At 42.0% G+C, this 24,068-nt stretch overlaps 1 protein-coding gene across 3 annotated transcripts in view; it reads left to right on the top strand.

Moving 5' to 3' along the window:
- Positions 1 to 1,156: 1,156 nt before the first annotated feature.
- ZNF76 (zinc finger protein 76) overlaps positions 1,157 to 24,068 on the top strand; it is a 34,816-nt gene continuing 11,904 nt past the window's right edge. For 2 of the 3 annotated variants that reach the window (XM_081295990.1, XM_081295988.1), the window contains exons 1-2: positions 1,157 to 1,313; positions 21,781 to 21,948. In XM_081295990.1, coding sequence (XP_081152116.1) covers positions 21,876 to 21,948 — 73 coding nt within the window. In that variant the 5' untranslated portion in view covers positions 1,157 to 1,313; positions 21,781 to 21,875. The remainder of the gene's footprint in view (positions 1,314 to 21,780; positions 21,949 to 24,068) is intronic. The other variant, XM_081295989.1, reaches the window with a different exon arrangement.

Here is a 24,068-nt window from a genome sequence, read left to right on the forward strand (position 1 = left end):
TATAATTCCTCCAGGCTCCCAGTTACTCTGAAGAGGCAAGCTACCAGTTCTTTAATCCCCTCTGTGTTGTTTTGGTTTTGGTTTTGGGGGTTGAATGCTGGGTGCTCTATCAATGAACTACATCCCCAGTCCTATTTTCTATTTTGAGACAAGGTCTCGCTAAGTTGCTAAGGTTGGCCTCGAACTTGCGATCCTCCAGCCTCAGCCTACAAGTAGCTAGGATTGCAGGTGTGCGCCACGGCGCCGGCTCCCCCTCCTTATTTACTTATTCACTTACTCACTTTACGGAAAGCTCGCTTCCATTTCATTTTCCCTCAGGTTTCCGAAAATGCCCCATTCGCATCCCCTCCTTGCTTGGAGGGCAAAAGAGCAAAAGGGGCTGGGTTCTATTCACCCCACTGCAAGCCTACCAGGGGTGCAGCTGGTGTTGAGGCTGGGAACGGAGTTGACCCAGGAATGGGAGTGCGACAACCCGAGGGCCATCGAGGCACGGTGCCTAAGGAGATGCCTTACCACTCAAAGTCGTCCTTTTCGATAACAACCTATTAATACCTGCAGTTGGTTCCTTTAGGGGGTTGGCTCCAAGGTTCAGTAAGCAATGCCTGCGGACTGCGCACGTCAAGCGCCCCAGGACCGTAGGGCGCGGTTCTTGCTGAGGGCGCGCCGCCGCGGCCTGGAGGCAGCCCCGTGCCGGCGGTGGACCCGCGGGAACCCCCCTTACAACCTGCCCGCCGTTAGCCGCCACCGACTCCAGACGCGCACCTTCTTGCCCGCACGCCGCGTGAGACGTGAGAGCGGGAAGCCCTCCAGGCCTCCCTCCTGGCTCCAGCCTCAGGCCTCAGGTAGACTGAGCCCTAGAGCGGCCAGGTAGCAGTCCCGATTGCTATAGCGACCGTGGGCTCCGAGCCGCGCCGGGGCCCTGACCCGGCGTGGTGACGTCACCACGCCCTCCCCGGGCGCTCGGCTCCGCAGGCCTGCGTCACCCAGCCGGTGCGGGCGGGGCTCCGAGGGCCTCGGTTCGGAGCCGGGTTGCCGGGGCTCCAGGAGCCCCGGAACCGGGATAAGTAGACGGCCACCGCGGCGGAGGGGGGGCGGGGTGGAGCGTGCCCTGTATTTTCTATACGGGTTCCGGGGCCCGGTAAAGGCGCGCCGAGAGCGGAGGAAAGTGCGGCGGCCCTGGAACCTGGATATCGCGCGAGGCAAGCCGCGCGCGGGCGGGCGGGCTATGGCGCAGGCGGGTTGCGGGGCCGGCGCTGGTGGCGGGGCCCGGTGCATGGCGGTCTGTCGGCGGAGTCGCCCTCGGGGGCTGTCAGGTTGGTGGCTGTGGGGAGACTGGGTCCACCATGACCAAGGTGGGAGGCTGGGCGGGCGCAGGGCCCTGGGAAGATCCCGAGCCCGTCGTGCCCACCCTCCTCGGGCCCTAACCCGGCGGCCGGGCCACTGGACGGCGGTCTGGCCCCTCCTCCACCTAGGGTCCCTGCCCCTCCATTCCCACCTGCGACTCCTCCCCCATGACTCCCAAACCCCACCCAGTCACAGTGCCCGCCTCCCACCTCTGTGACCCCCACACCCCACCCACTGACCCCAAACCTGACCAAGTGAACCTTCATTCTTATTCATATACTGCTAACCTCAGTACTTGTCAGAGACCCACCAACCCAGTAACTCACAGGGCCCCAAGATCCCCACATCCCTCCTTGGTGACCCCCAACCTTCCCCAGACTGCCCTGTGTTCCCCCACAAACTTAGTGACTCCTCTCAAACCACTGTAACCACTTGTAAAATCATACACCAATAATTTCCCACCCACTCATCTATGTAACCTTCAGTCTGCCCTGTAACCCCGTGATTCTCAGTTACATGCTGTCCTTTCGTCCTAAAATCACCCTGCTGGCAACCCTCTCTGCGCCCTCAGCCCTCCAGTGTCAATCAGCACATGACCTACAAGTGTCCCAGCACAGTTGTGTTGAGGAGAATATAGAGATGAATATGAAGTAGCAATAATTGGAGGCATCAGAAAATTCTGGATTGAGTGTGTGGACTTGGTTCAAGTCCCCATTCTGCCACTGCTGTGCTTTGGGAACCTGGGAGAAGTCCCTTCTTCCCTCTGAGCCTCAGTATTGTGATGAGGTTGGGCTAGATGATCTCAGAGTTTCCTTCCAACTGTGTAATTCTGCAGTTCTCAGTGAAGATAATTGCTTGCAATCATTTCTGTACCCTAGAAGCTTGGTCTTATAAGCTCACCCCATGGTCCACTTGCTTTATGAATCTTCTCCCTTGTTCCCATAACCCTGTACACTCTTAATTGCCCATACTCATTCCTCTTGATTAGGGCCAATTAGTTGACTTATTTACAAAGCAGTATAGCTGAGAGCTTCAGCTTGGGGCATTGATGTCATAAATCTAGGTTCTGGACTAACTGGAGTTAAGCTATGGAACTTTTGGCATACCATTTAGTTAGTCTGAATCTTTAGTGTCCACTTCTACTAAGATGATAGTAGTGACTGAGCAACACATGCACTTGGCACCATGCCTCTCACATGGGTAACCTTTATGTGTAAGTTCTTGTTTTTTTTTGTGGTGATGGGGATTGAACGCATGGTCCTGTGCATGTGAGGCAAGCACTCTACCAACTGAGCTATATCCCCAGCCCAAGTTCTTGTTTTCACTGAGGAGCACCCATAGGTCTTACTCTGTCCTGGGTGCTAAGGGTTCAGCAATGACCATGTAATCCATACCTTGCACTACTCCTGACATCTTGGAATCCCCATCCTCTTCTCATCTCTGCTAAGTCCCTCTCACTACTGTTTTTTTTTAACCCTTGTATTTCCTTAATAGTAATTGGCTTATTGAGCACCTACTGTTACCAATCTTTGTATATATAAAAGTTAAATATACCTATCAATAAGCCCAGTAGGTAATTATTATTATATTCACCATTTCCTGTCCCTTCTCCTTTTTGGGGGGGATTTGGTTTTAAAGAAATACACCTGAAACTCATACCACTGATAGCAGAATGGGGATTTAAACCCAGTCTTCAAAAAACCCACTTACACCATGATAGAGCTCTCTTATCTATAGTTCTTAAACTCAACATCAACTCATTCCGTGTCCTCTAGGGTTTCTATTACCCTTTGCTCCCTAGTTTGGTGACTTTCTCCTCCTATTGTTCATGGCATTTGGCCCCTTTTGCCCTAAAACCCTTGTACCTTATGTGGAAGGGAAAATGTCTTTTAGGTTCATGACTAAGGCCTCTGTTATAACAAAGGATTAACAAGAGAAAAGCATACAAGTTTATTTAATATAACTTTTTTACATCGCTCGGGACCTTCAATAAGGAAATGCATACCCAAAGAAAAAGTTAAACCTGTGTATTTTTGTGCTTCCTTTGATGAAAGGTGGGAAGTTGTGGAGAAAGAGTGTGATCTAATGGTAACAAACCAGGGAAACAGAAAGCCCTGTTTGTTCAAGTTCTTCTTTGTGACCCTGTGCCTTCAAAAATAGGACAGTCCTTTGGGTTTAGGGAAAACACCTATCACATGAGGCTCTTATGACTTGCTTCAGGAGGGAAAGCCAGGAGAAGGTGAGATATTTTCTCAAATTGCCATATTTTGGGGTAGCATGTCCTGAACCTAATTAACATGAACACCTCTCCACATCCTTTGCTCAGCTATAGGTCCTTGGAGTTCCCAGCCCTCACCCCATGATCTCACCCAGCAGTGTCTCCAAGCTCACTGATGCTTTATCCCCAATCTTCATCCTGGTAGGTCTCTTACCCCCAGAAATCCATGTGTCCATATATATTAAGACTCTATCCCAGTCTTTCTTCCTATGATCCCTTCCTGCTTTTAGTCTCAATGTTCTACCTCCTCTCTCCACTTGTGCCATCCTTAGCCATATCCAATTCCCTGGAACTTTCATCTAGAGACTTTCTGATATGCCCAGCTTCAGTGAAATGAGCCCTTTCCATCCCAACGTGAACCCATCCTTCCATCCTAAAATCCTTTCCCTTCACACCCTGTCCAGTATCCCAGTCTCATGGTGTCCTCCCTCATTTTCATCAGTGATCACCTTTTTAAACTGAAATCGTCTTTCACCTTCCCTCTCCCTGTCTTTCTCACAGTGCTCTCCTTTCTATTCTCTTTTTTGTCTCCCTAATAATCCTCTCCCCACCATCTTGATAACAAATTTATTATAGTGTAAATCTCCTTCCCACCCCAATCCTGCCCTTTTCACTCTCTTGTACATCTAACCTCAGGGCCATGTGAAACCCTTCTGCTCTCAACCCTCCTTTCTTCACTTAAAACCTCATCAGCCTTTTTGGTTTGCCCAAAGTGGGAAATATATATTTTTTCCCACCCTCCTCTGACAACTTTTGATGGCTTCTGATAGTCGATCATCAAGATCTTGGTCTTTTAGGTAGCAAGGAGAGAACCATGAGAAATCCTGTAGAGTAGCTCTAGTGTGTCTCCTGAACACACTCCCACTGTCCTGTCCTGTTTATGAAGCTGCTAGCTGTATGTTCCCTCAGGGTAGAATGCTTTGAGTGTCAGCCTCCCTGGTATTGAATTAGCCCCATTGTTCTCCAATCCCTTGGCAGAACTTTCCACTTCCCTCCCACTAGAAGCTGGATGGTGAGTAGCAACTGTGACATTAAAGATCTACATCCCAAAGTCTATTCTGTGTGGGTCACCAAATTCCCAGGTCCCCTATAACATATTTACAGGCTGTATAGCAATAAATATAGACAGGGGGTATGTCCTGAGGGCTACAAATTCTGTGGGTGGATTAAAAAGAGGAATTTTTGCCCTTGGTTTGTTTCGTCTTTCTTAAGGCAAAGAACATATCTGCCTTATATTTTAGTTATTTGTGTACTGCTCTTTCTTGCCGCCCTGTGATTTCCTTTAGAACAAAGGCTGGGTTTTCTTTATCTTCTGGCATCTTAATAGTGCCTCTCATATTTAGAAGATAATCAGTAAATACTTATTGGATTAAATTAACTCAGAAGTTCAAACAAGTGCAAACAAGTAAAAACAGATTGTACCTAAGTTTTGTGGCCACAACCCACTTCTCCAAAGCCTTCCAAGCATGATAATGGGTGAGCCCTTTGATTTAGATAGTCTGGAATTTAGCCATAACTTTTTTAGTCATTGTTCTTCTGGGGGAATAGGTGCTTTACTCTTTTAAAAATATATTTTTAGTTATACATGGGCACAATATCTTTATCTTATTTAATTTTTTTTTATGTGGTGCTGAGGATTGAACCCTGTGCCTCATATGTGCGAGGCAAGCGCTCTACCACAGAGCCACAACCCCAGCCCCGGTGCTTTACTTTTTAATTTTAATTTTATTTATTGTTTTAGCTTTACTTCTGGGAAGACTAGAGAGGTTGGTTGGTAGTTTTATAATACAGCAGTAACAAGGTCAGAGGATGTCTTACATAGACTTGTTCTTAATAAAACAGCTAGGTGAAATATTTAACGGGAGGACAGAGAGGAAAGAGAATAAAGGAAACCAAGCTGGCAAATGTTGGATACTGTTGAAGTTTAGTAATGGGTTCAAGAAGTTCATTATACTATTTTTTTCTGCTTTTGTGAATGTTACAAATCATAATAAAGTTTTGGGAGGGCAGTTAGATGAACAAGTACAAATTTAGAAAACACCTCAAAGCAAATGAGCTGCTATTACTCTTATCAATAGGTAGTACTATTATCTAGATTAAGTAATATATTTAGTTCTATCTCTGACCTCTTCCATTTGTGAGATATGAGGAAGCTAAATTTAAAAATTAGAACTCTTGCTGGACATGGCAGCACATGCCTGTAATCCCAACTACTCAGGAGGCTGAAGGAGAAGGATGGCAAGTTTGAGGCCAGCCTGGACAACTTAGCAAGACTCTGTCTCAAAATAAAAAGGGCTGGAAATGTATCTCAGTGGTAAAGCATCCCTGGGTTCAATCCCAGAACCACAGATATAGATAGATAGATAGATAGATAGATAAAATAAACAAGTGAAATATATTTAGAAAATTAACCAGAAAAGAGAGAGTGTGCCAAGAGTATGCGTATTATAATTTTGCAGGGGGAGTGTATTATAATTTTAAATAGAATGGCCTCGGAACATCTTGCTTTAAAAAAAGTGGCATTTGAGCAAAGACATGTAAGAAATTAGGCAGTGAGCTAAGTTTATTCCCGTTAGGGTAAATAGCAAACTCAAAGGCTATGAGGAAGGATTGTATCTGGTATATTTGAAAAACATAAAGAAGCTGGCCAATATGGCTACAGTAGGATCAGAGAGGGGAAGCAGGGCTGGGGTTGTGGCTCAGCGGTAGAGCACTCACCTCCCATGTGCAAGACCCTGAGTTCGATCCTCAGCACCACATAAAAATAAATAAGTGAAATGAAGTTATTGTGTTCAACTACAACTAAAAAATAAATATTAAAAAAAAGAGAGGGGAAGCATCAGGAGATGTTGTGATGGAAATGGATTGGGGGTGCTGGGTCTTGACAGGCCACTGGCTTTTGTTGTGAATTATAAGTGATATGTGAGCCATTAAAGGAGTCTCAGTAGCTAAGTGACTTACATTTTGGAAAGATCATTCTGGCTGCTCTCCTGAGAACAACCTATAATGGGGCTTATGAGGGAAAGGGTTGAAGGGACTACTGCAGTGGTTCAGACAAGAAGTTGGTGGTTCACATCCAAAGTTAAGCAATAGAAGAGCAAAAAGCAGTTGGATTCTGGACTCACTCTGTAAGAGGAGCAGCTGAAATTTGCTGATAGACTGGATACAACAAATGAAGGAGATGTTGAGGATGACTCACATATTTTTTTGCCTGAGCAACTACAGAGTGAAAGTCCCATTTACTGAAATGGGGGGGGCGGGCTTAGAAGGGAACAGATTGTGAGAAGGAGGAGATAAGTAGTTCCCTGTTGAATATTTCACATCTGAGATGTTTTTTGAACATCAAAGAGTTGTTGATAAGCAGCTGGATATACAAGTACATTGGACCCTAGTAAGTAATCTGTTTTTAGTACCAAGCAAGAGATAGGAGTATGGTGGGAAGAGCACTGGCAGTTTAGGTGTCAGGCTGTGCTCTGCTTCCAGGTAACTGTGCGATCCTTTGAGACTCCTCCAGTAGTGCTGGCCTCTTCATCTGCCAAATGACTGCTTTAGACTAGAAATGAGCAGTCTCCTCATCCCTTCCTATTGTGAGAGTTGAGTAAGTAATTGTTTAGAGTAAATGAGATAATATATTTGAGAGCATTTTGAAAACTGCTGAGCTCTACATGGAGTAGTGGTATTCGTAGTAAGAGTCCTTCCTTTATTCAGTAAAGTTATACCCAGGGCATGCCTGCCATTTGCTGGGGAATGTGCTGCACGAGGATATGATGATGGAGATGAATCTGTGCCCTGATGGACACTACAGACAAGCCCCCTCTGGTATAGCTTCACTGCTAAATGCAGAGGGAACATAGAAATGGAGTGTCAAGAGTATGCGTATTATAATTTTGCAGGGGGAGAGTATTGTAATTTTAAATAGAATTTTAAATAGAATGTGACAGTAGCCAGGTAAAGCTTATTCTTGAACCGAGTCTGGGAGGAAACAATGAATGGGGGATGCCAGAGACAGGTAGAATGGTATTATCAGGTGAGCAAAAGTGGTCAGCCTAGGAGCCAGGGATATAACTCAGTGATAGAGTATTTACCTGTTATGTACAAGGCTTGGGTTTGATCCCCAGCACTCCCTACCAAAAAAAAGAAACAAAAAAGCAACCAGTGGTCAGCCAGCCAGGGCTAGGAAGAGTTGGGAATGGTAAATATGGCTGGGAAGGGATAGGCTGGTGGGCTTCAGTTCCTTCCCCACTTCATTCATTCGCTCGACATTTAGTTCTTTTCTAGGAGCTTCTGTTAAGAAGTTCATAGTTTTATAATAGATAAAATCTGGTCTCCAAAGTTTTGGTTAGATCTAATTCACAATAAGTAGAACTGAATCAGGATTCAAATTTGAACTAAATTCAGCTGTGTAAACAAATGGTATTAATCATTTGTATCTGCGGGTATAATCTTTGTTAGGTGCTAATTAAGCCAAAAGGCATGCTCTCCAGGAACTTAAGTTATAATCAGTATGACAGAAAATAAGAGTGTATTATTTTCCCCTAAGAATCAGGTGTCAAGGAAAACACATACTGTGGCAACATGCTCCTTGATTTGCATCTGGAAGTTGTCCTTCTGACACTTACATGATTATATGGTAGTGTACCCCCTTATCCACAGGGATCAGTTCTAAGACCCCCAATGGATGCAATTTTTCTTCCTATAAATATATGCACAAGGGCTGCGGTTGTGGCTCAGTGGTAGAGTACTTGCCTCGCACGGGTGAAGTAGTGGGTTTGATCCTCAGCACCACATAAAAATAAATTAATAAAGATATTGTATCCATATACAACTAAAAAATTTTAATATATATATATATGCAGAAATTTAATATATTATCTTTCTTAACTAAACATTATCACACACTGTGACCTTACCTTTTGCAGTTTGAGATGCAACAGAAAAACTAGCAAGAATTTCTTTTTCTTTCTTGATAATTTCAAGGGTGAAAAATTTGTTCTTACCATAGATCTTAATTTTTTTTTTTCTGGAACTGGGGGTACTATAGCTCAGTGGTAGAGCAGTTGTCCAGCATCTCCAGGTCCTGGGTTCAATCCCCAGCACTGGGGAAAAAGTTTTCTTATTAAGCTAAAAACTTTCACCTTTTTCACTTAAAGGAGGCACTTTATGACTTCTCTGCATATTTGAATTGGAAGGTCAGTACTCTTGCACCCTGGGGCTGTTACTAACATAGGATTTCTTCAATGCAAGCACTGCATTACCAAGACAGTGGATCTGATAACTGAGATAGCCACCATATGACTAATGAAAGGGTAGCATATACATGTACAGTGTGGATGCTCTGGATGAAAGGATAATCTATGTCCCAGGTAGAATAGAGCAGGATGGTGTGGATTTCATCACACAGCATGCAATTCAAACATTATAAGAAAATTGACATTTGGAGTTGGGGTTATGGCTCAGTGGTAGAGTGCTTGCCTATCTATGTGTGAGACACTGGTTTGATTTTCAGCACTGCATATCAGTAAATAAAGGTCCATTGACAACTAAAAAAATATTTAAAATTTGTTTTTAATTAATATTTTCAGACCAGGATTGACTAGGAAACTGAGGTTTCAGAAAGGAAAACCTATAAGGGGCACCCTACTCTACTGTGAAGCAAGTCCTTTGACCAGGTAAACAAGAATATGAGATAGAGCTCATCCTGATTAATAGGTCATACACAAGATTAGTTTAGAGTATATGGAATCATCCTCTACCACTTACTGAAATGGGAGATTTTGTCCTGGCGAGTGGAAAAAACAAAAGCAAAAACATATTTGAGTTGGAAAACAAAACAAAACCAAAAACAGATACAAATCTAAGTGCAACTAAAGCCATCATCTTTTTTTTTTTTTTTTGAGAATTTTTTAATATTTATTTTCTAGTTTTCGGCAGATACAACATCTTTGTTTGTATGTGGTGCTGGATCGAACCCGGGCCGCACACATGCCAGGCGATCGCGCTACCACTTGAGCCATATCCCCAGCCCATAAAGCCATCATCTTTAACTAAGGGCCTTAACCTGTTTTGGGTGCTGTTTCCTAAAAGTACAAACAAATCTCTGACCCTGGCAGTTATCAGTCAAGCTATAGAAACTTGAAAGTGTCATGAATCCTATGCAGGTGTTTGTTTTGCTGATAGAAGCACAGAAAGATCTGTGGTGTTGGGTAGGTTTTTCAAAGCTTTATGGCCTGTAAGACCATCACCAAAGTCAGAGTGCCTCTACTAGTGCCTCTGGTTTAACACCCCCAGAGCTTACCCTCCAGTGAATTGTTCATCTCTGATCTTACTGTATAATTGTTCATTTGTAGGAATTCCCTGTTTTAGTATGGTTGATAAAGTATGAGATCCAAATAATTAAGAGAAGAACAATGTTATTGGTGTCCCTTGAGATTGTAGAGCTACCCTGAGGCTTGGATTCAGGGGATGTAGCAAGGGTACCCTCAGGTTCTTTTCTGTGACAGGGACCAAACTCAACTTAGGAAGTATTGTCCTGGGGCCACATGGAACAGTAAGGGAGACAGGTAGGCCTTGCTAGACCACTATTTCAGCATACCAAACCTCATGACCAGGCTGAGAACACACTCCTATTGGAGCCAGTGTGTCTTCAATTCCTGTGTAGACTCGCTGTTGTCTTATGATAAACCTGACCAGCTTTCATATGGTATTCAATAATGGCATCCATGAATTATGAAGCTAAATTTTAGATGTGATTTGCTACAAATCTGTAACGTAGAGTTCATCCTATTGTTACTGAATTGTCATGATTGGACACTCATGATTGGAGAACATAGATATTCCTGTACCCAGCATAGAAGTATAAAGTGCATTTCATGGGTAATACATTCTTAAGGCTTAATTTTTTAAATATAAAAGATATACATTAAAAAGTCACTTTCCATTATCATGACCCAGTCACTCAGTTGTCCTTCCACAGACAACCCTGGTTAATAATTTCTTGACTGTCCTTTCACAGATTATTTTTTAACGTTAATAGGTGGCACACAAAAGACACTATTTTATACCTTGTCAGTTTTATTTCCTTTTTTTTTTTAACATTTATGTTTTTGGGGCTGGGGATATAGCTCAGTTGGTAGAGTGCTTGCCTAGCATTGCACAAGGCCCTGGGTTCAATACCCAGAACCACACACACACACACACAAATACATATATATATATATATATATATATATATATATATATTTTAGAAGTAGTTGGACACAATAACTTTATTTTTATGTGGTGCTGAGGATTGAACCCAGACCTTGCACATGCTAGATGAGCACTCTTCCGCTGAGCCACAACCCCAGTCGTCCTATCTTTTTAATACATTTATTTTATTTATTTGTTTTTATGTGATGCTGAGGATTGAATCCAGAGCCTTGCAAGTGCTAGGCAAGTGCTCTACCACTGAGCCACAGCCCCAGTCCACTTATTTCCTATTTTTGGAGATCATTCTATATCATGTGAGGAATCTGGAATTTCATCTATAGATGCATGCAGGGATGCTGTGACTAACCTTGAACATACACCATTTTTAAATTTGTTCTTTTTGGATATACATGACAGGGCTGGGGATGTGGCTCAAGCAGTAGTGCGCTCGCCTGGAATGCGTGCGGCCCGGGTTCGATCCTCAGCACCACATACAAACAAGGATGTTGTGTCCGCCGAGAACTAAGAAATAAATATTAAAAATTCCAAAAAAAAAAAAAAGATATACATGACAGTAGAGTGTATTTTTTAAAAAATAGATTTTTAGTTGTAGTTGGATGCAATATCTTTATTTTATTTATTTTTATGTGGTGCTGAGGATCGAACCCAGCGCCTCTCATGTGCTAGGCAAGCTCTCTACTGCTCAGCCCCAGCCCCAGCCCCAAGTGTATTTTTTTTAGATGTTGATGAACCTTTATTTTATTCATTTATTTATATGTGGTGCTGAGACTCGAACCCAGTGCCTTACACATGCTAAGCAAGTGCTCCACTCTGCCATGCGACCAGCACGCGAGCTTCATAATAGAGGTTTGAAGCATAGAAATTAACTAGTGAGTTTTAAAATTAAAGGACATAATTCTAGTTACCTTTATTGCCCAGCTCCAGAGACGGCTCCTCCTAGCTCCCGCCTCCAGCCACCTAATGCGGTGGCGAGGTTAACACAAGAGGCCAGCGAGAGAGGGAGAACACGCCAGGGAGTGAGCTTTTATTGGGGAACAAAAAATTCAAGGGAAAATTCCATCCAATGAAGGTCAAGGGGGGCAGCATTCCAAGGTCAGGGTCAGTGATTGGTCTTCAGGTCAGTGGTCAGGCACACCTCCACACGGACAAGTCCTCGCACCTGGAACAGGGTGGGGAAGGCTCTGACACAGTTACATCTAAGCGCCTCTCACCCAGCCAGGGAGGTAATTCAAATCACGTGCGAGAATGGCTTCCCACACTCTACCACTGAGCCACAACCCCACCCCTGTGTGTGTGGTTTTTTTTAATATTTATTTTTTAGTTGTAATTGGACACAATACTTTTATTTTATTTTATTTATTTATTTATTTATTTATTTTTTGGTACCAGGATTGAACCCAGAGGCATGTAACCATTGAACCACATCCCCAACCATTTTTTTGTATGTTATTTAGAGACAGGTTCTCCTGAGTTACTTAGGGATTCACTAAATTGCTGAGTTTGAACTCATGATCCTCCTGCATCAGCCACCTAGAGTTGCTGGGATTACAGGCCTGCGCCATCCTGATAGGAGGCTATTTTTATTTATTTTTATGTGGTGCTGAGGATCAAATCTAGGGCCTCGCATATGCGAGGTGAGTGCTCTACCTCTGAGCCCCAGCTCCAGCCCAATAGAGTGTATTTTGACATATTATACATAGATAGAGTATAACTTATTCTAATTAGGATCCCATTCTTGAGGTTGTACATGATGGGAGTTTCACTGGTGGTATATTCCATATTTTAACATAGGTGAGTTATGTCAGGTTCATTCCACTGTCTTTTCTATTCTCATACTCCCTCCCTTCCCTTTCCTTCATTCTCCTTTATCTAATCCACTTTTTTTTTTTCTTTTTTGGTACTGGAGATTAAACTCCGGGGCACTTGACCACTGAACCATATCTCCAGCCCTATTTTGTATTTTATTTAGAAACAAGGTCTCACTGAGTTGCTAAGCGTTTGCCATTGCTGAGGCTGGATTTGAACTCAAGATCCTCCTGCCTCAGCCTCTTGAGCCACTAGGATTACAGGCATGCGCCACTATGCCCAGCCTGAAATTGTGTTCTTCCCTCCTGCCCCCCCGTTGTGTGTTAGCATCCCCATATCAGAGAGAACATTTTTTTTTAAAGATAGAGTGAGAGAGGAGAGAGAGAGAGAGAGAGAGAGAAAGAATTTTTTTTTAATGTTTATTTTTTAGTTTTCGGCGGACACAACATCTTTGTTGGTATGTGGTGCTGAGGATCGAACCCGGGCCGCACGCATGCAAGGCGAGCGCGCTACCGCTTGAGCCACATCCCAGCCCCCAGAGAGAACATTTGACCTTTGGTTTTGGGGGATTGGCTTATTTCACTTAGCATGATAGTCTTTAGATCTATTCATTTACCAGCAAAAGTATAAAAAAAAGTCATAAAGTCATTCTTTTTTATGGCTGAGTAATATTCCAGTATTTATATATAACACATTTTCTTCATTCATTCATCTCTTGATGAGCACCTCAGTTGTTTCCATAGCTTAGCTATTATGAATTGAGGTGCTATAAACATTGATGTGGCTTCAACACTGCAGTGTGCTGATTTTAAGTCCTTTGGGTATACACCAAGGAGTAGTATAGCTGGGTCAAAGGGTAGTCCATTTCAAATTTTCTGAGGAATCTCCATTCTGCCTTCCAGAGTGATTGCATCAATTTACAGTCCCACCAGCAATATATGACTGTTCCTTTTTCCCCACAACCTCGAAACATGCCATTTTTTAGACATGTAGACTAGATGTGAAATTGCTGGGTCAGATGGTATATACAGTTATAATTTTTTAATGATATTGCCTAACTACTTTCTATAGAGATTATACCCAATGTAATTTCCCACCAAAAGTCTGCCTGTTTCCCCACAGCTTCATAGACATTGCTTTGAATTCAGAATGTACCAACTTCCTGAACATCTGCAGAGGATACTGAATCACGAGATCCCACCATGTCACTCTTATACAAGTCAAAATATCCCATTTAAAGAATATTGCATTTAAAAATATGTCCAAGAATACCTGCACTTTTGGTGGTTATGTGGGAAGAAAATTCCTAGAGGGAGAAGTTCACCACCTCAGTATTTATGCTGGCATGAATTAAGAGAGGAATAGGAGTTTTCCTTTGCAGGACGTGGGAGAGATTGGTGTAGGAATTAATAGGAAGGTTATGGGAGAGAATTAAGGGAAATCCCAAGAGGATAGGTGTTGGAATCCAAGCAAGCAGTTCAGTGTAGAACTGCCTCTCTCTGCCCAGTGCTGGTGTCTTTTAGTTAAACAACTTCTTTCTTTATTTTGGGGTTTTTTTTGGGGGGTGGGGTAGGGATTGAACCCAGGCCCTCAACATGCTAGGCAGGCACTCTACCACTGAGCTACCTCCCCTGGCTCCTCAACCATTTTATTTTTTAAAAAAATCATATCCCATTTAGCACAACTGTTCATTTGTCTTTGGTCTCTTCTGGCCTCGTCTGAAATGGAGTTGAGGTTTATGTATATTGGAACTAGATGAATGTTCAATATTGTCTTTTTTCACTTACTGTTAATTTGTTAAACCCCCTCCATCAATCCAGATAGGCTTCATGGTTCTTGTCTAAAATATTTAAACAAGAATCATTATGCAAGTAATTTTTGTCTTTTGTACATTCTTTTTGTGGGATGAATTATGAAAACAGGGTTTTTAGATCTTGAATCGGGAATCTTTCCCAGTGGGGTTAAGCATTAACAGATTGTTCTCTTGAAAGCCAGAAGCAACCTCCAGTGTCATCAGCAAGACACCCTTGTGCCTGTCTCTCTGCCTTGCCACCTTTGATTGTTGGATTTGGATTTATTTGTAATTAATAGGCTATTTCTTAAGTAGTTTTAAATTTACAGAAAAATTGAGCAGAAAGTTCCCATACACCCCTCTCCCGTTTTATCATTAAAACATGTTGCATTTTCTTGGTATATTTGTTACAGTTGATGGACAATATTGATACAGTATTGATAATTGAATTCCATAGTTTACATTAGGGCTGACTTCATGTTGTGCATTCTATTTGTTTTGCCAAATGTATAATGTCATGTGTCCACCCTTCGGATAACATACAGAAGAGTCTTATTGCCCTGTGAGCCCCCTGTGCTTCACCTATTAATCCTTCCCTCCCTCACTCTGAACTTTGGCAGCCATGATTTTTTTATTGTCTCTGTAATCTTTCCCAGAATGTCATGGAGTTGGAATCATATTGTATACAGCCTTTTCAAACTGGTTTCTTTCACTTTGCAATATGCATTTAAGATTCCTCCATGTCTTTTGAAGGCTTGATAGTTCTTTTTTGTTTGTTTGGTTTGATTTGGTTTTGAAACCAGGGAACACTTTATTACTGAGCTACATCCCCAGCCCTTTTTATTTTATTTATTTATTTTTTTGAAATAGAGTCTTCCTCTTGCTGAAGCTGTCCTCAAACTTGTGATCCTCCTGCCTCAGCCTCCAAGTTACTGAGATTACAGATGTGCACCACCACACCCAGTTTATAGCTCATTTATTCTTATTGCTGAATAATATTCCATTGTAAGGTTGTACCATAGTTTATTAAAGGACATCCTTGTTGCTACGAGTTTGGGGCAGCTATGATTAAAACTGCTGTAAATGTTTATGTGCAGGGTTTTTTCTGCAGACATAAGCTTTCAACTAATTTGGGTAAATACCCCAGGAGCATGATTGCTAGATCATATGATAAGAGTATGTTTAGAGGGCTGGGGATGTGGCTCAAGCGGTAGTGCACTCTCCTGGCATGCACGGGGAGCTGGGTTCGATCCTCAGCACCACATAAAAATAAAATAAAGATGTTGTGTCCACTGAGAACTAAAAAATAAATATTAAAAAAATCCCTCTCCCTCTCCCTCTCCTTCTCTGTCTTAAAAAAAAAAAAATATATGTTTAGAATTGTAGGAAACTGCCAAAGTGTTTTCCAAAGTTTGTGTTCCATTTTGTATTTCCACCAGCAGTGAATGAGAAATTCCTGTCGCTCCACATCCTTGCCAGCTTTTAATGTTGTCAGTGTTCTGTATTTTTACCATTCTAACAGTTGTGTAGTGATATCTCATTGTTTTAATTTGCAATTTTCTAAGGACATGATGTTGAGCATCTTTTCATATGCTTATTTACCACCTGTACATCTTGTGTGGTGAGATGTCTGTTCAGGTCTTTTGCCCATTTTTTTAGTTGGCTCACTACAGCTTGTGACTGTCTCCCAGCCTTTCCAGGATTGGCTGCTGAATTTTATACTTTTACTTTGATTTTTGGCAATTTAACAATTACATTGTCATGATTATTCTTTCTTGTTAAGTATTAAGTATAAATCTTTTACAAAGTATTTATTTATTGTGTTTTTTTTTTTACTTGTGTGAATTCATAATGTACCCTTATTATTTGTTCAGTGGGAATTGGATATTGTTTTGGAGATCAGTATTTGTCTGTTTTTAAATATTTAATTATTTTTTCTTTAATATTTTTCTTACAATTGATTTTTGTAACCAACTCTTCTTTTCACTTGATTCTCTTTTGCTTCAAAAGTTCAAAACTACTTTCTCTTCTAATTAGGATTTGGATATTGTTCCATTTTGATGAATTGATGATATAAAATTTTGACCATTTTGTCCTAGGGCAGTGTTTTTAAAATAAGGTATAACTGTGGTGACTCTTCTCAAGCCAGTGGTAGCCTCCAATCTGAATTCTAGAAATGGTTCAAATTTACCTTCATCATATCTGTGCTAATTTGCTTGTTGGTATAAAAGTTATCCTAAGGATAATCCTCCCCAAATGCCTTGATTCTAGACTTTTTTCATTAACTAAAGGTGATTTGAAACCCAGCCATGATTGCTTTGTTGGGTGTTTATAAACTGAGATATTAAAATTCACTTGAATATATGGCTGAAATTTAGATTTTTAAGTTAATTTTTTAGTTTAAATGAATTCTCTTCTATAATAGTGGAGGTCTGTTTTTTTTTTTTTTTTTCATTGCCCTTTGGAATTGGAAATAATCCACTCTGCCTAATTACTCCCTTTTCTGTGACTAATTCACATCTATAAAGTTGCAGTAGCCAAATAGGAACCATACTAAAAGTGATTTGGGTTTTTAAAATCATTGTGCCTTTTGCAAAGAGATGTTTAGCTTATGTTTTAAATTTGTGTTATGTTAGTGCAAACTTCTGTTATTAATTTCCTGTTTTCTCTTCAGTGCTTAAAAACCCACAGAACTAAGCTCATTTCACTAGGGGTTTTTTGTGCCTTGAAGTCTTTTTCTATAATAACAAATACTGAATCATTTTACTGCACTCTCCCAAATCTGGTTCTAATTTGTTTTCCACTTGTCTCCATCAGCCTTCATCCTTTCCAACCCAACGTTTATTTGTCATTTGTAAGAAGTTTTCTGTGTTTGCAAGTAAGGAATTTTCTGAGTGAAAATTGTCATAATTCTTTTTTTCTGGTCAAAGTTGAACATTCTTCTCCTTCCAAGCAAATGTTTCATTTTAAAAAAAATTTTTGGCTTCTAAACACAGTTGCCCTCTGGTCTGGTTGAGGCAGAGTACAGAAAGCCCTGTCCCAGTGTCCAGGGAGTTCTGCTTGGCAGAGGGCAATGGAGTGGCCAGCGAACAGGTGCCTAGAGTCCGCGCAGCCTGTTTGGGTGTGGATCAGATCAGATCTCAACCATGACAAAGTGGAGAAAGGCAATACCACAGCTGGTCTTTAGTTTCCCATCTTTCACATCCCTTATTTTTCTGCTTTGAGATGGTCATTTAAGCACATCTTGTTTGAAGGAGAGACTTAAAAATCTGAAGCCTCTAAACCAGTTTTTCTTAATGTTACCTCCCAATAATCATAATTTATGTTTTACAGTAGAAAACTCAACGATAGATTATGGAGTCATGGAGTTGTCTCCTTCTCAGTGCCAACAGTGTGTACGTTCATTTTTAAAAGCATGACAAACAAAACTGGATTTGGGGATCGTCCTGGGAAAGTCAAGAGTACTCCTTTTCAGGGCTGGGGATGTGGCTCAAGCGGTAGCGCGCTCGCCTGGCATGCGTGCGGCCCGGGTTCCATCCTCAGCACCACGTACCAACGAAGATGTTGTGTCCGCCGAGAACTAAAAAATAAATATTAAAAATTCTCTCTCTCTCTCTCCCCCTCTCTCACTCTCTCTTTTTAAAAAAAAAAAAAAAAAAAAAAAAGAGTACTCCTTTTCAGTCTCAACCTTTTGCCATCACTCTTATTCTGCTTTTCCCTCTCCCCTTGGTCTGTCCCCCCTGTACCCAGCTCAAGTCATTGATAATCCTTATACCCTCTAAGGTGAAAAAGATCAGCTGTCCCCCGCCCCATCCACCCTTCTCAGAGGGCTATGGGAGTTATAAATCTGAAATGCCCGTTACAGGGAGAAACTGCTTAGATAGCCATCCTCGGGCAATGACAGTTCTCTCTGGCTCTGCCTGTGTCACTGTTGTTGGTTCAATGCCAGCACAAGAAAATTCAGAGTAAACCATCAATTACAGAAGGGAAAGGGAGATGCTAGTATCTGTCCGGCAGCCATGAAACACCCTCACTCCCTGTAGTCAGCTGTGTTAGAAGCAGCCTCAGGGATTGGGGAAATCTGGAGGTAATGTAGGCTATTTTAAAGGTTTATATTATGAAGCTTCAGGAAGAAAAGTGGATGAATTGGGGCCAGATGCAAGATCAGGCAGTCAAGTGTGTTTTCTTTGAACCTAAGAAGGATTATTTTGGGTAATGTGGCTACCAGCCATTCCCTTTTTCCACTGTGGGTAGACCAAGAAGGATTGGGTTTAAGTTATAGTGGATAGGATGGAAGTTGAGCAACCTGTATTCAAGTGTTTTGAGTGCTGACAGTGTGTCGGTCACACTGGATTAGCAGGAAGAAGTGTGCCAAATATTGAGAAGTCCAGGCAGCGGGGCCTGCTAGCCTGACTTTGAATCCTGGCTTCAGCACTTGATAGCTTTAGGAAACTTAGGCAAATTAGTATCCCTGTACACCTCAGCAACCTCATTTGTAAAGGGAGGATAAAGTACCTACCTTCTCTTATGATTGTCTTTAAGATTAAAAATTAATTCAGGCAGAGTGGTTTGAACAGTGGTTGGCATATACTATGGGGAACATGCTGAATAACTATAAATTAGTATGAGCGGTGGAAAAAATCAGTGTCATCTGGGCCAACACTGTATGTTACAGATTAAAAAAAAATCACATACAATCAGGATGAGAAGCCAGTTCTGCAGACCTCTAGTCTGGGGCTGTTGCCATTACTCCTGACTAACGTTTTAGAAATCCACATTGCTTCAAAAGCATTTCCCTTTAGGTCCCTCTTCTTTCCCCTCTCCTCAGAGCCAGTATTTGTAGAGCACTTCCTATGTACCAGTGCTGGACTAAAGGCCAATGTATGTGACTTCATTCAATCCTTACAGCAGCCTGGGAAGCAGGTACCACTGTTCTGTGGCATCAGGTTCAGACTGGTTAATTTACTTGCCCAGTGCTACACAGCTTCCAAGCAACTGAGCCTGAATTGGAACTCAGGCTGCCTCTAGAGCCTGTGCTCTTAAATTTCCCTTATGATGTTCCTGTGGAATACAGACATGCTAAATTAAACCAACCATTTATTGCCAGAGCTGGCAGAGCCCAGCCATAATAGCTTGGGGCCATTGTGCTGTTTTTAAACCTGGATCTCTCCTGTGTCCTTATTTCTGACATAATGTGATTATAGTGAAACAGGTTACAAAAGATTCTTCCTTCCTGATTAAGAGAATGAAAGTTGAAGATCAGGGAGCAGAACAAGAAAAGTCAGAACCAGAGCTTTTGTAAAATAGAGACCATTGGGGATTATCAGGAGTCTAGGCAAAGTTGAGGTCACTTCTAGGATCCTGACAGACCAGGGAAGTTGGGCTGACAGCATACTAGAGAAATTTAAAGCACTCTTTGAATCAAATGCACTGGGATCAGATCCTCCTCACACACTAGGTGTATAAACTTGAGTAAATAATTTGATGTAAAACAGGGAAAATAATGGTATTGAAGTATAGGATTGTCTTTAATGTATATAATATGTCTCACTTGATTAGCTCTTAAGTATTGCTCACTTTTATTAATATTGCTCCTTGGAGCCTAGTTCAATCAGTAAATGTTTATAGACAGAATGAATGAATAATTCTAGTTGAGATGCCAAGCCTGGGGTAGAACATCCCAACCACTGTATCACAGATGAGCTGTAGTTATATGAAGATATTGATCTGCTTAACCCTTGATGCTGCCAAAGCCCCAGTAGTTGTTGCTAGCATCAAGCAGTAGCATCTGCCATGTGACATACAAATATCTTCCTGTCTTCGTGCTCTGATGTGAAAACAGGATATAGCTGATAGGTCATGAGGATCAAGTAAGCAGGCCAGAGGCCAAGTCCAGGAGAATTCTGTGGATGAGTAGAAAAAGAATCTTAACAACTGCCAGGCATGATTGCACATGCCTGTAATCCAGCAAATCAGGACACCAGGCAGGAGGATTTCAAGTTTAAGGCCAGCCTTAGCAACTTAGTGAGACCCTGTCTCAAAAAGGGCTGGGAATAGGGCTAGGGATATAGCTCAATTGGTAGAGTGCTTGCTTTGCATGCACAAGACCCTGGGTTCAATCCCCAGCACCACCGAAAAAGTGGGGGAGGGGGTTGGGAATGTAGCTCAGGGGTGGAGTGCTCCTGGATTCAATCCCTGGTATTGCCAAAAAAAAAAAAGAAAAGGAAAAGGAAAAAAAAAAAAAACAAAGAATCCTAACAACTAGACCAAGAACAGATGCTATGGGCTTCCTGCAGGCTTCACAGGTGTTGGGGGGTGTTGTTCTACAACTAGAGTAGATTCCATGCCATGGCAGATACATGAGAACCTGGTGATCATTCCAAGAGGATCTGTGCTAGCCCACAGCACAAGGTGCTGGAGAAGCCACTGTGAACCAGAAACCGGAGTAGAGCCTAGAATCCTGTGTAGGTGTTAAAAGTCAGTTGAGGTGCTGGGGATATAGCTCAGTTGGTAGAGTGCTTGTCTAGCATACACAAGGCCCTGGGTTCAAACCAAAAAAAAAAAAAAAGTAGATGGGTATTGAAGGAGATGAGCCCAGGTATATGTTAGGAAGAGATGGTGCCCAGGGCTACAGAAATCTGTAACAGGACCTACCCATGCCTGCAGAGTGAATTTCTAAGGGTGATAAGAAACTATTAAAGGGTTTGAAACAGAGAAAGGGGATATTTAAGTTTGCATTATTTTTAAGGTCATGCTAATAGGGTGTTGGAAAATGAATTGTAAACAGGCAGAAGTTTATCTGAGGACATAATCTGAGAGATGATACTTACTTGAAATAGGACTTTTTGGGGAAAAGGAGAACTCAGAGATGAACCCACTGCTTCTGGGTAGATGGAGGTACCACCCTTGGGATGGGGGTACTAGGGAAATAGGACAGTTCTGAGGTATTGGGGGATGATGTAAGTCCTGTTAAGGACTTGTTCCATTACCCACGGGGTCTTCCCTGAGGTTGGTTAACAGTGCTGGTGTATGGATGTTGGAGGTCTTGGAGAACCAGCAGCAGTGAAGTTGGCCGCCTGCCTTTAACCAGGCTCCCTCCTGAGGGGAGCGAATTTAAAACTAGGTTTTGATCATGAATTCTTAGCTTACAGCCGGTTTGACAGACATGCTTCTCTTCTGTGCTCATCTTTTAGAATTCTTATATGTGTATATATTTAACCCTTTTCATAAAAACCAACATAATTTTCTACTTTAATGAATTTATTTCTCTGTCTTCTTAGCTAGCCTCATTAACTCTGTGTGCCAGAAGAAAGCCATGAAACTTTTTATGTGACACTGTTTATTTTCTCAGACTTGTGACCCAAAGGAAATCTCTGACCTCACCTGTGGCTCTTGGTGGTGGCCAGAAGCCAACTTCATGTCTGAGTGCATGAGCAGCAGTTTGCCATGGAGAGCCTGGGTCTACAGACGGTGACCCTTAGTGATGGGACGACAGCCTATGTCCAGCAAGCTGTCAAAGGTGAGTATTTCCCAGGACCTCAGGATCCTATCCCTCAGCTTCTAGAAAGGAGTATCCCCTTCTCAGAGTCACCAACCTGCACTCCTGCCTGCTCATCCCTGCCCTCCTCCACAGCTTACTCTGCACGAGAGTCTGAGATATTTGAAAATGGGTCTCTTTAAAATAAAATGCTACCTACACAATCTAGAAAACCATATTGCTCCAGCTATAGGAGCCAAGACCTCTCAAAGAGTAGAATTCCTTACATGGAGTGAGCAGTTCATGAGTATTTCTGGGATGGATGAACACAGTCCTGGATATGATTTCCTACTTTTCAAATATTTCTTGCCCAGTTTCTCGATGCATTCTAGAGGAAGTTCACCATCTTAATTGCATCAAGTTCAAGCACTCAGACTATGTCCTGGGCAATTACCTGTACAAGCTACTTTTCTAGATTTGAGGGGGTACTGAAGCAGAGAGCTTATGCCTTTGTTTCTGGGTCTAGTGGGTACCAGAAATAAAAATATAGGATGCACAGTTAAATTTGAATTGCAGATGAACAGCAGATACTTCTGTAGTATAAGCATGTCCCAAATACTGTATGAGGTAGACATGTATAAACAAAGGATTAAATGCTAAAAAATAAAATAAAATAATGGCACTAAATACTGGTTGGATAGCCCTTATCCAAAACACTTGGAACCAGATGTATTTTAGATTTGGGAAATTTTTGGGTTTTGGAATATTTGCATAGACTTTACCTGTTAAGCATCCCTACTCTAAAATCCATTCAGATTTTGGAGTACTTCAGATTCTGGATTTTTGGATTAGAGATGTTTAACCTATACTAAGAACAATTTGTCATTGATCTGAAATTCAGATTTACCAGGAAATTGTGTATTTTATCTGCCAACCCTATCCTCACTTTCAAGGAACTTCAAATTAAGGTAGGTTTGGAGTCAGAAGAGAGCGCTGTTGAGGGAAGGGCCCACACGCAGGGATATCCTCCTTTCTTGCCAGCATTCTCAAGCATGCCAGGTGATAGTCATGTGTCCCCTGGACTGGGAAAACGCTGCCTTATTTCCACTTATTTGACCTGTTCTGGGTTTCATGAACATCACTGTTCTCATGGCCACATTATTGTTGCAGTAGTGTCCTCCTTCATTTCACCACACTGCCAAAATAAACTTGCATTCCTAGGTTAAAAGATAAGTTTCAGTAATTTTATTTAAAATTGTCTGTTCCCTGATAATGACTAAAGACACCCCTTAACCTCATTAGTAAGGTCTTTCCATATGACATTGTTGGGGAGGGTGCCTGCTAGAAAGGGTTCTCGTCAAGAGCTGTTTCTGATGTGTGCATTCTTACTAGCTTCATTCCATTGAGGATCGAATTTCTGGAGCTACTTCTGAAGCCTTAAATTCTCTGACTTCACACCACAGGTCCCACCTCTCTAGTGTAGTGAGATGGATGGAAGAACTTAGGATCTGTAGATGGGCTTTTGTTTACTCTTTGGACCTAGTTAGTTCCCAAGCCTGTCTTCTGCTGATAATTAATGGTTGAATTAATGAGTAAGAAGCGAGTGAGACATCTGACCATAAACATGTCTTTCCTTCTTGTATTTGAACCTCCTTGCCTCCCTCACCTCTCTGTCACTCGTCACTTCCTGGTGCTGTTCCTACCTCCTCCATAGTGTGGCAGTGTGCACATGTACACACATCATCACATTCCCCTCTGATGAGCTCCCTAAAGCTTTTGACAGAGGCATTTTCATCTCTGTCAGCAGGAATTCTGTGCGGGCCCAGCTTCACCGGCAGGAGAACCCTAAAATTGCATGAGATTTACCTTTAATTAGGGTAATCGTTCAAACCTAAAAAATTTAGGAATAGAAGAATGTGCTATTCTTAAATTCATTGGAACTGTTCTGGTTCAATGAGGATATGTGATCACCCTTGTATAATGGGTCACAAGGCCCCTTGTGAGGTAGTTATTCTGCCCTGCTTTTCCCTATTGTAGTGTCTGGTTGTTAGAAGAAATTGTCCATTAAAATTTCTTCTCAAACAACTCTTCCAATGTCTTGTTTCCTGCCTCAAAGCCTCCCCACTCTGTTGGCAGTAGCTCTGCTAATGCTTTCAGAATGC

This window comes from Spermophilus citellus (assembly GCF_964194105.1).
Source record: "Spermophilus citellus genome assembly, chromosome: 5".
Classification (NCBI taxonomy): Eukaryota; Metazoa; Chordata; class Mammalia; order Rodentia; family Sciuridae; genus Spermophilus; species Spermophilus citellus.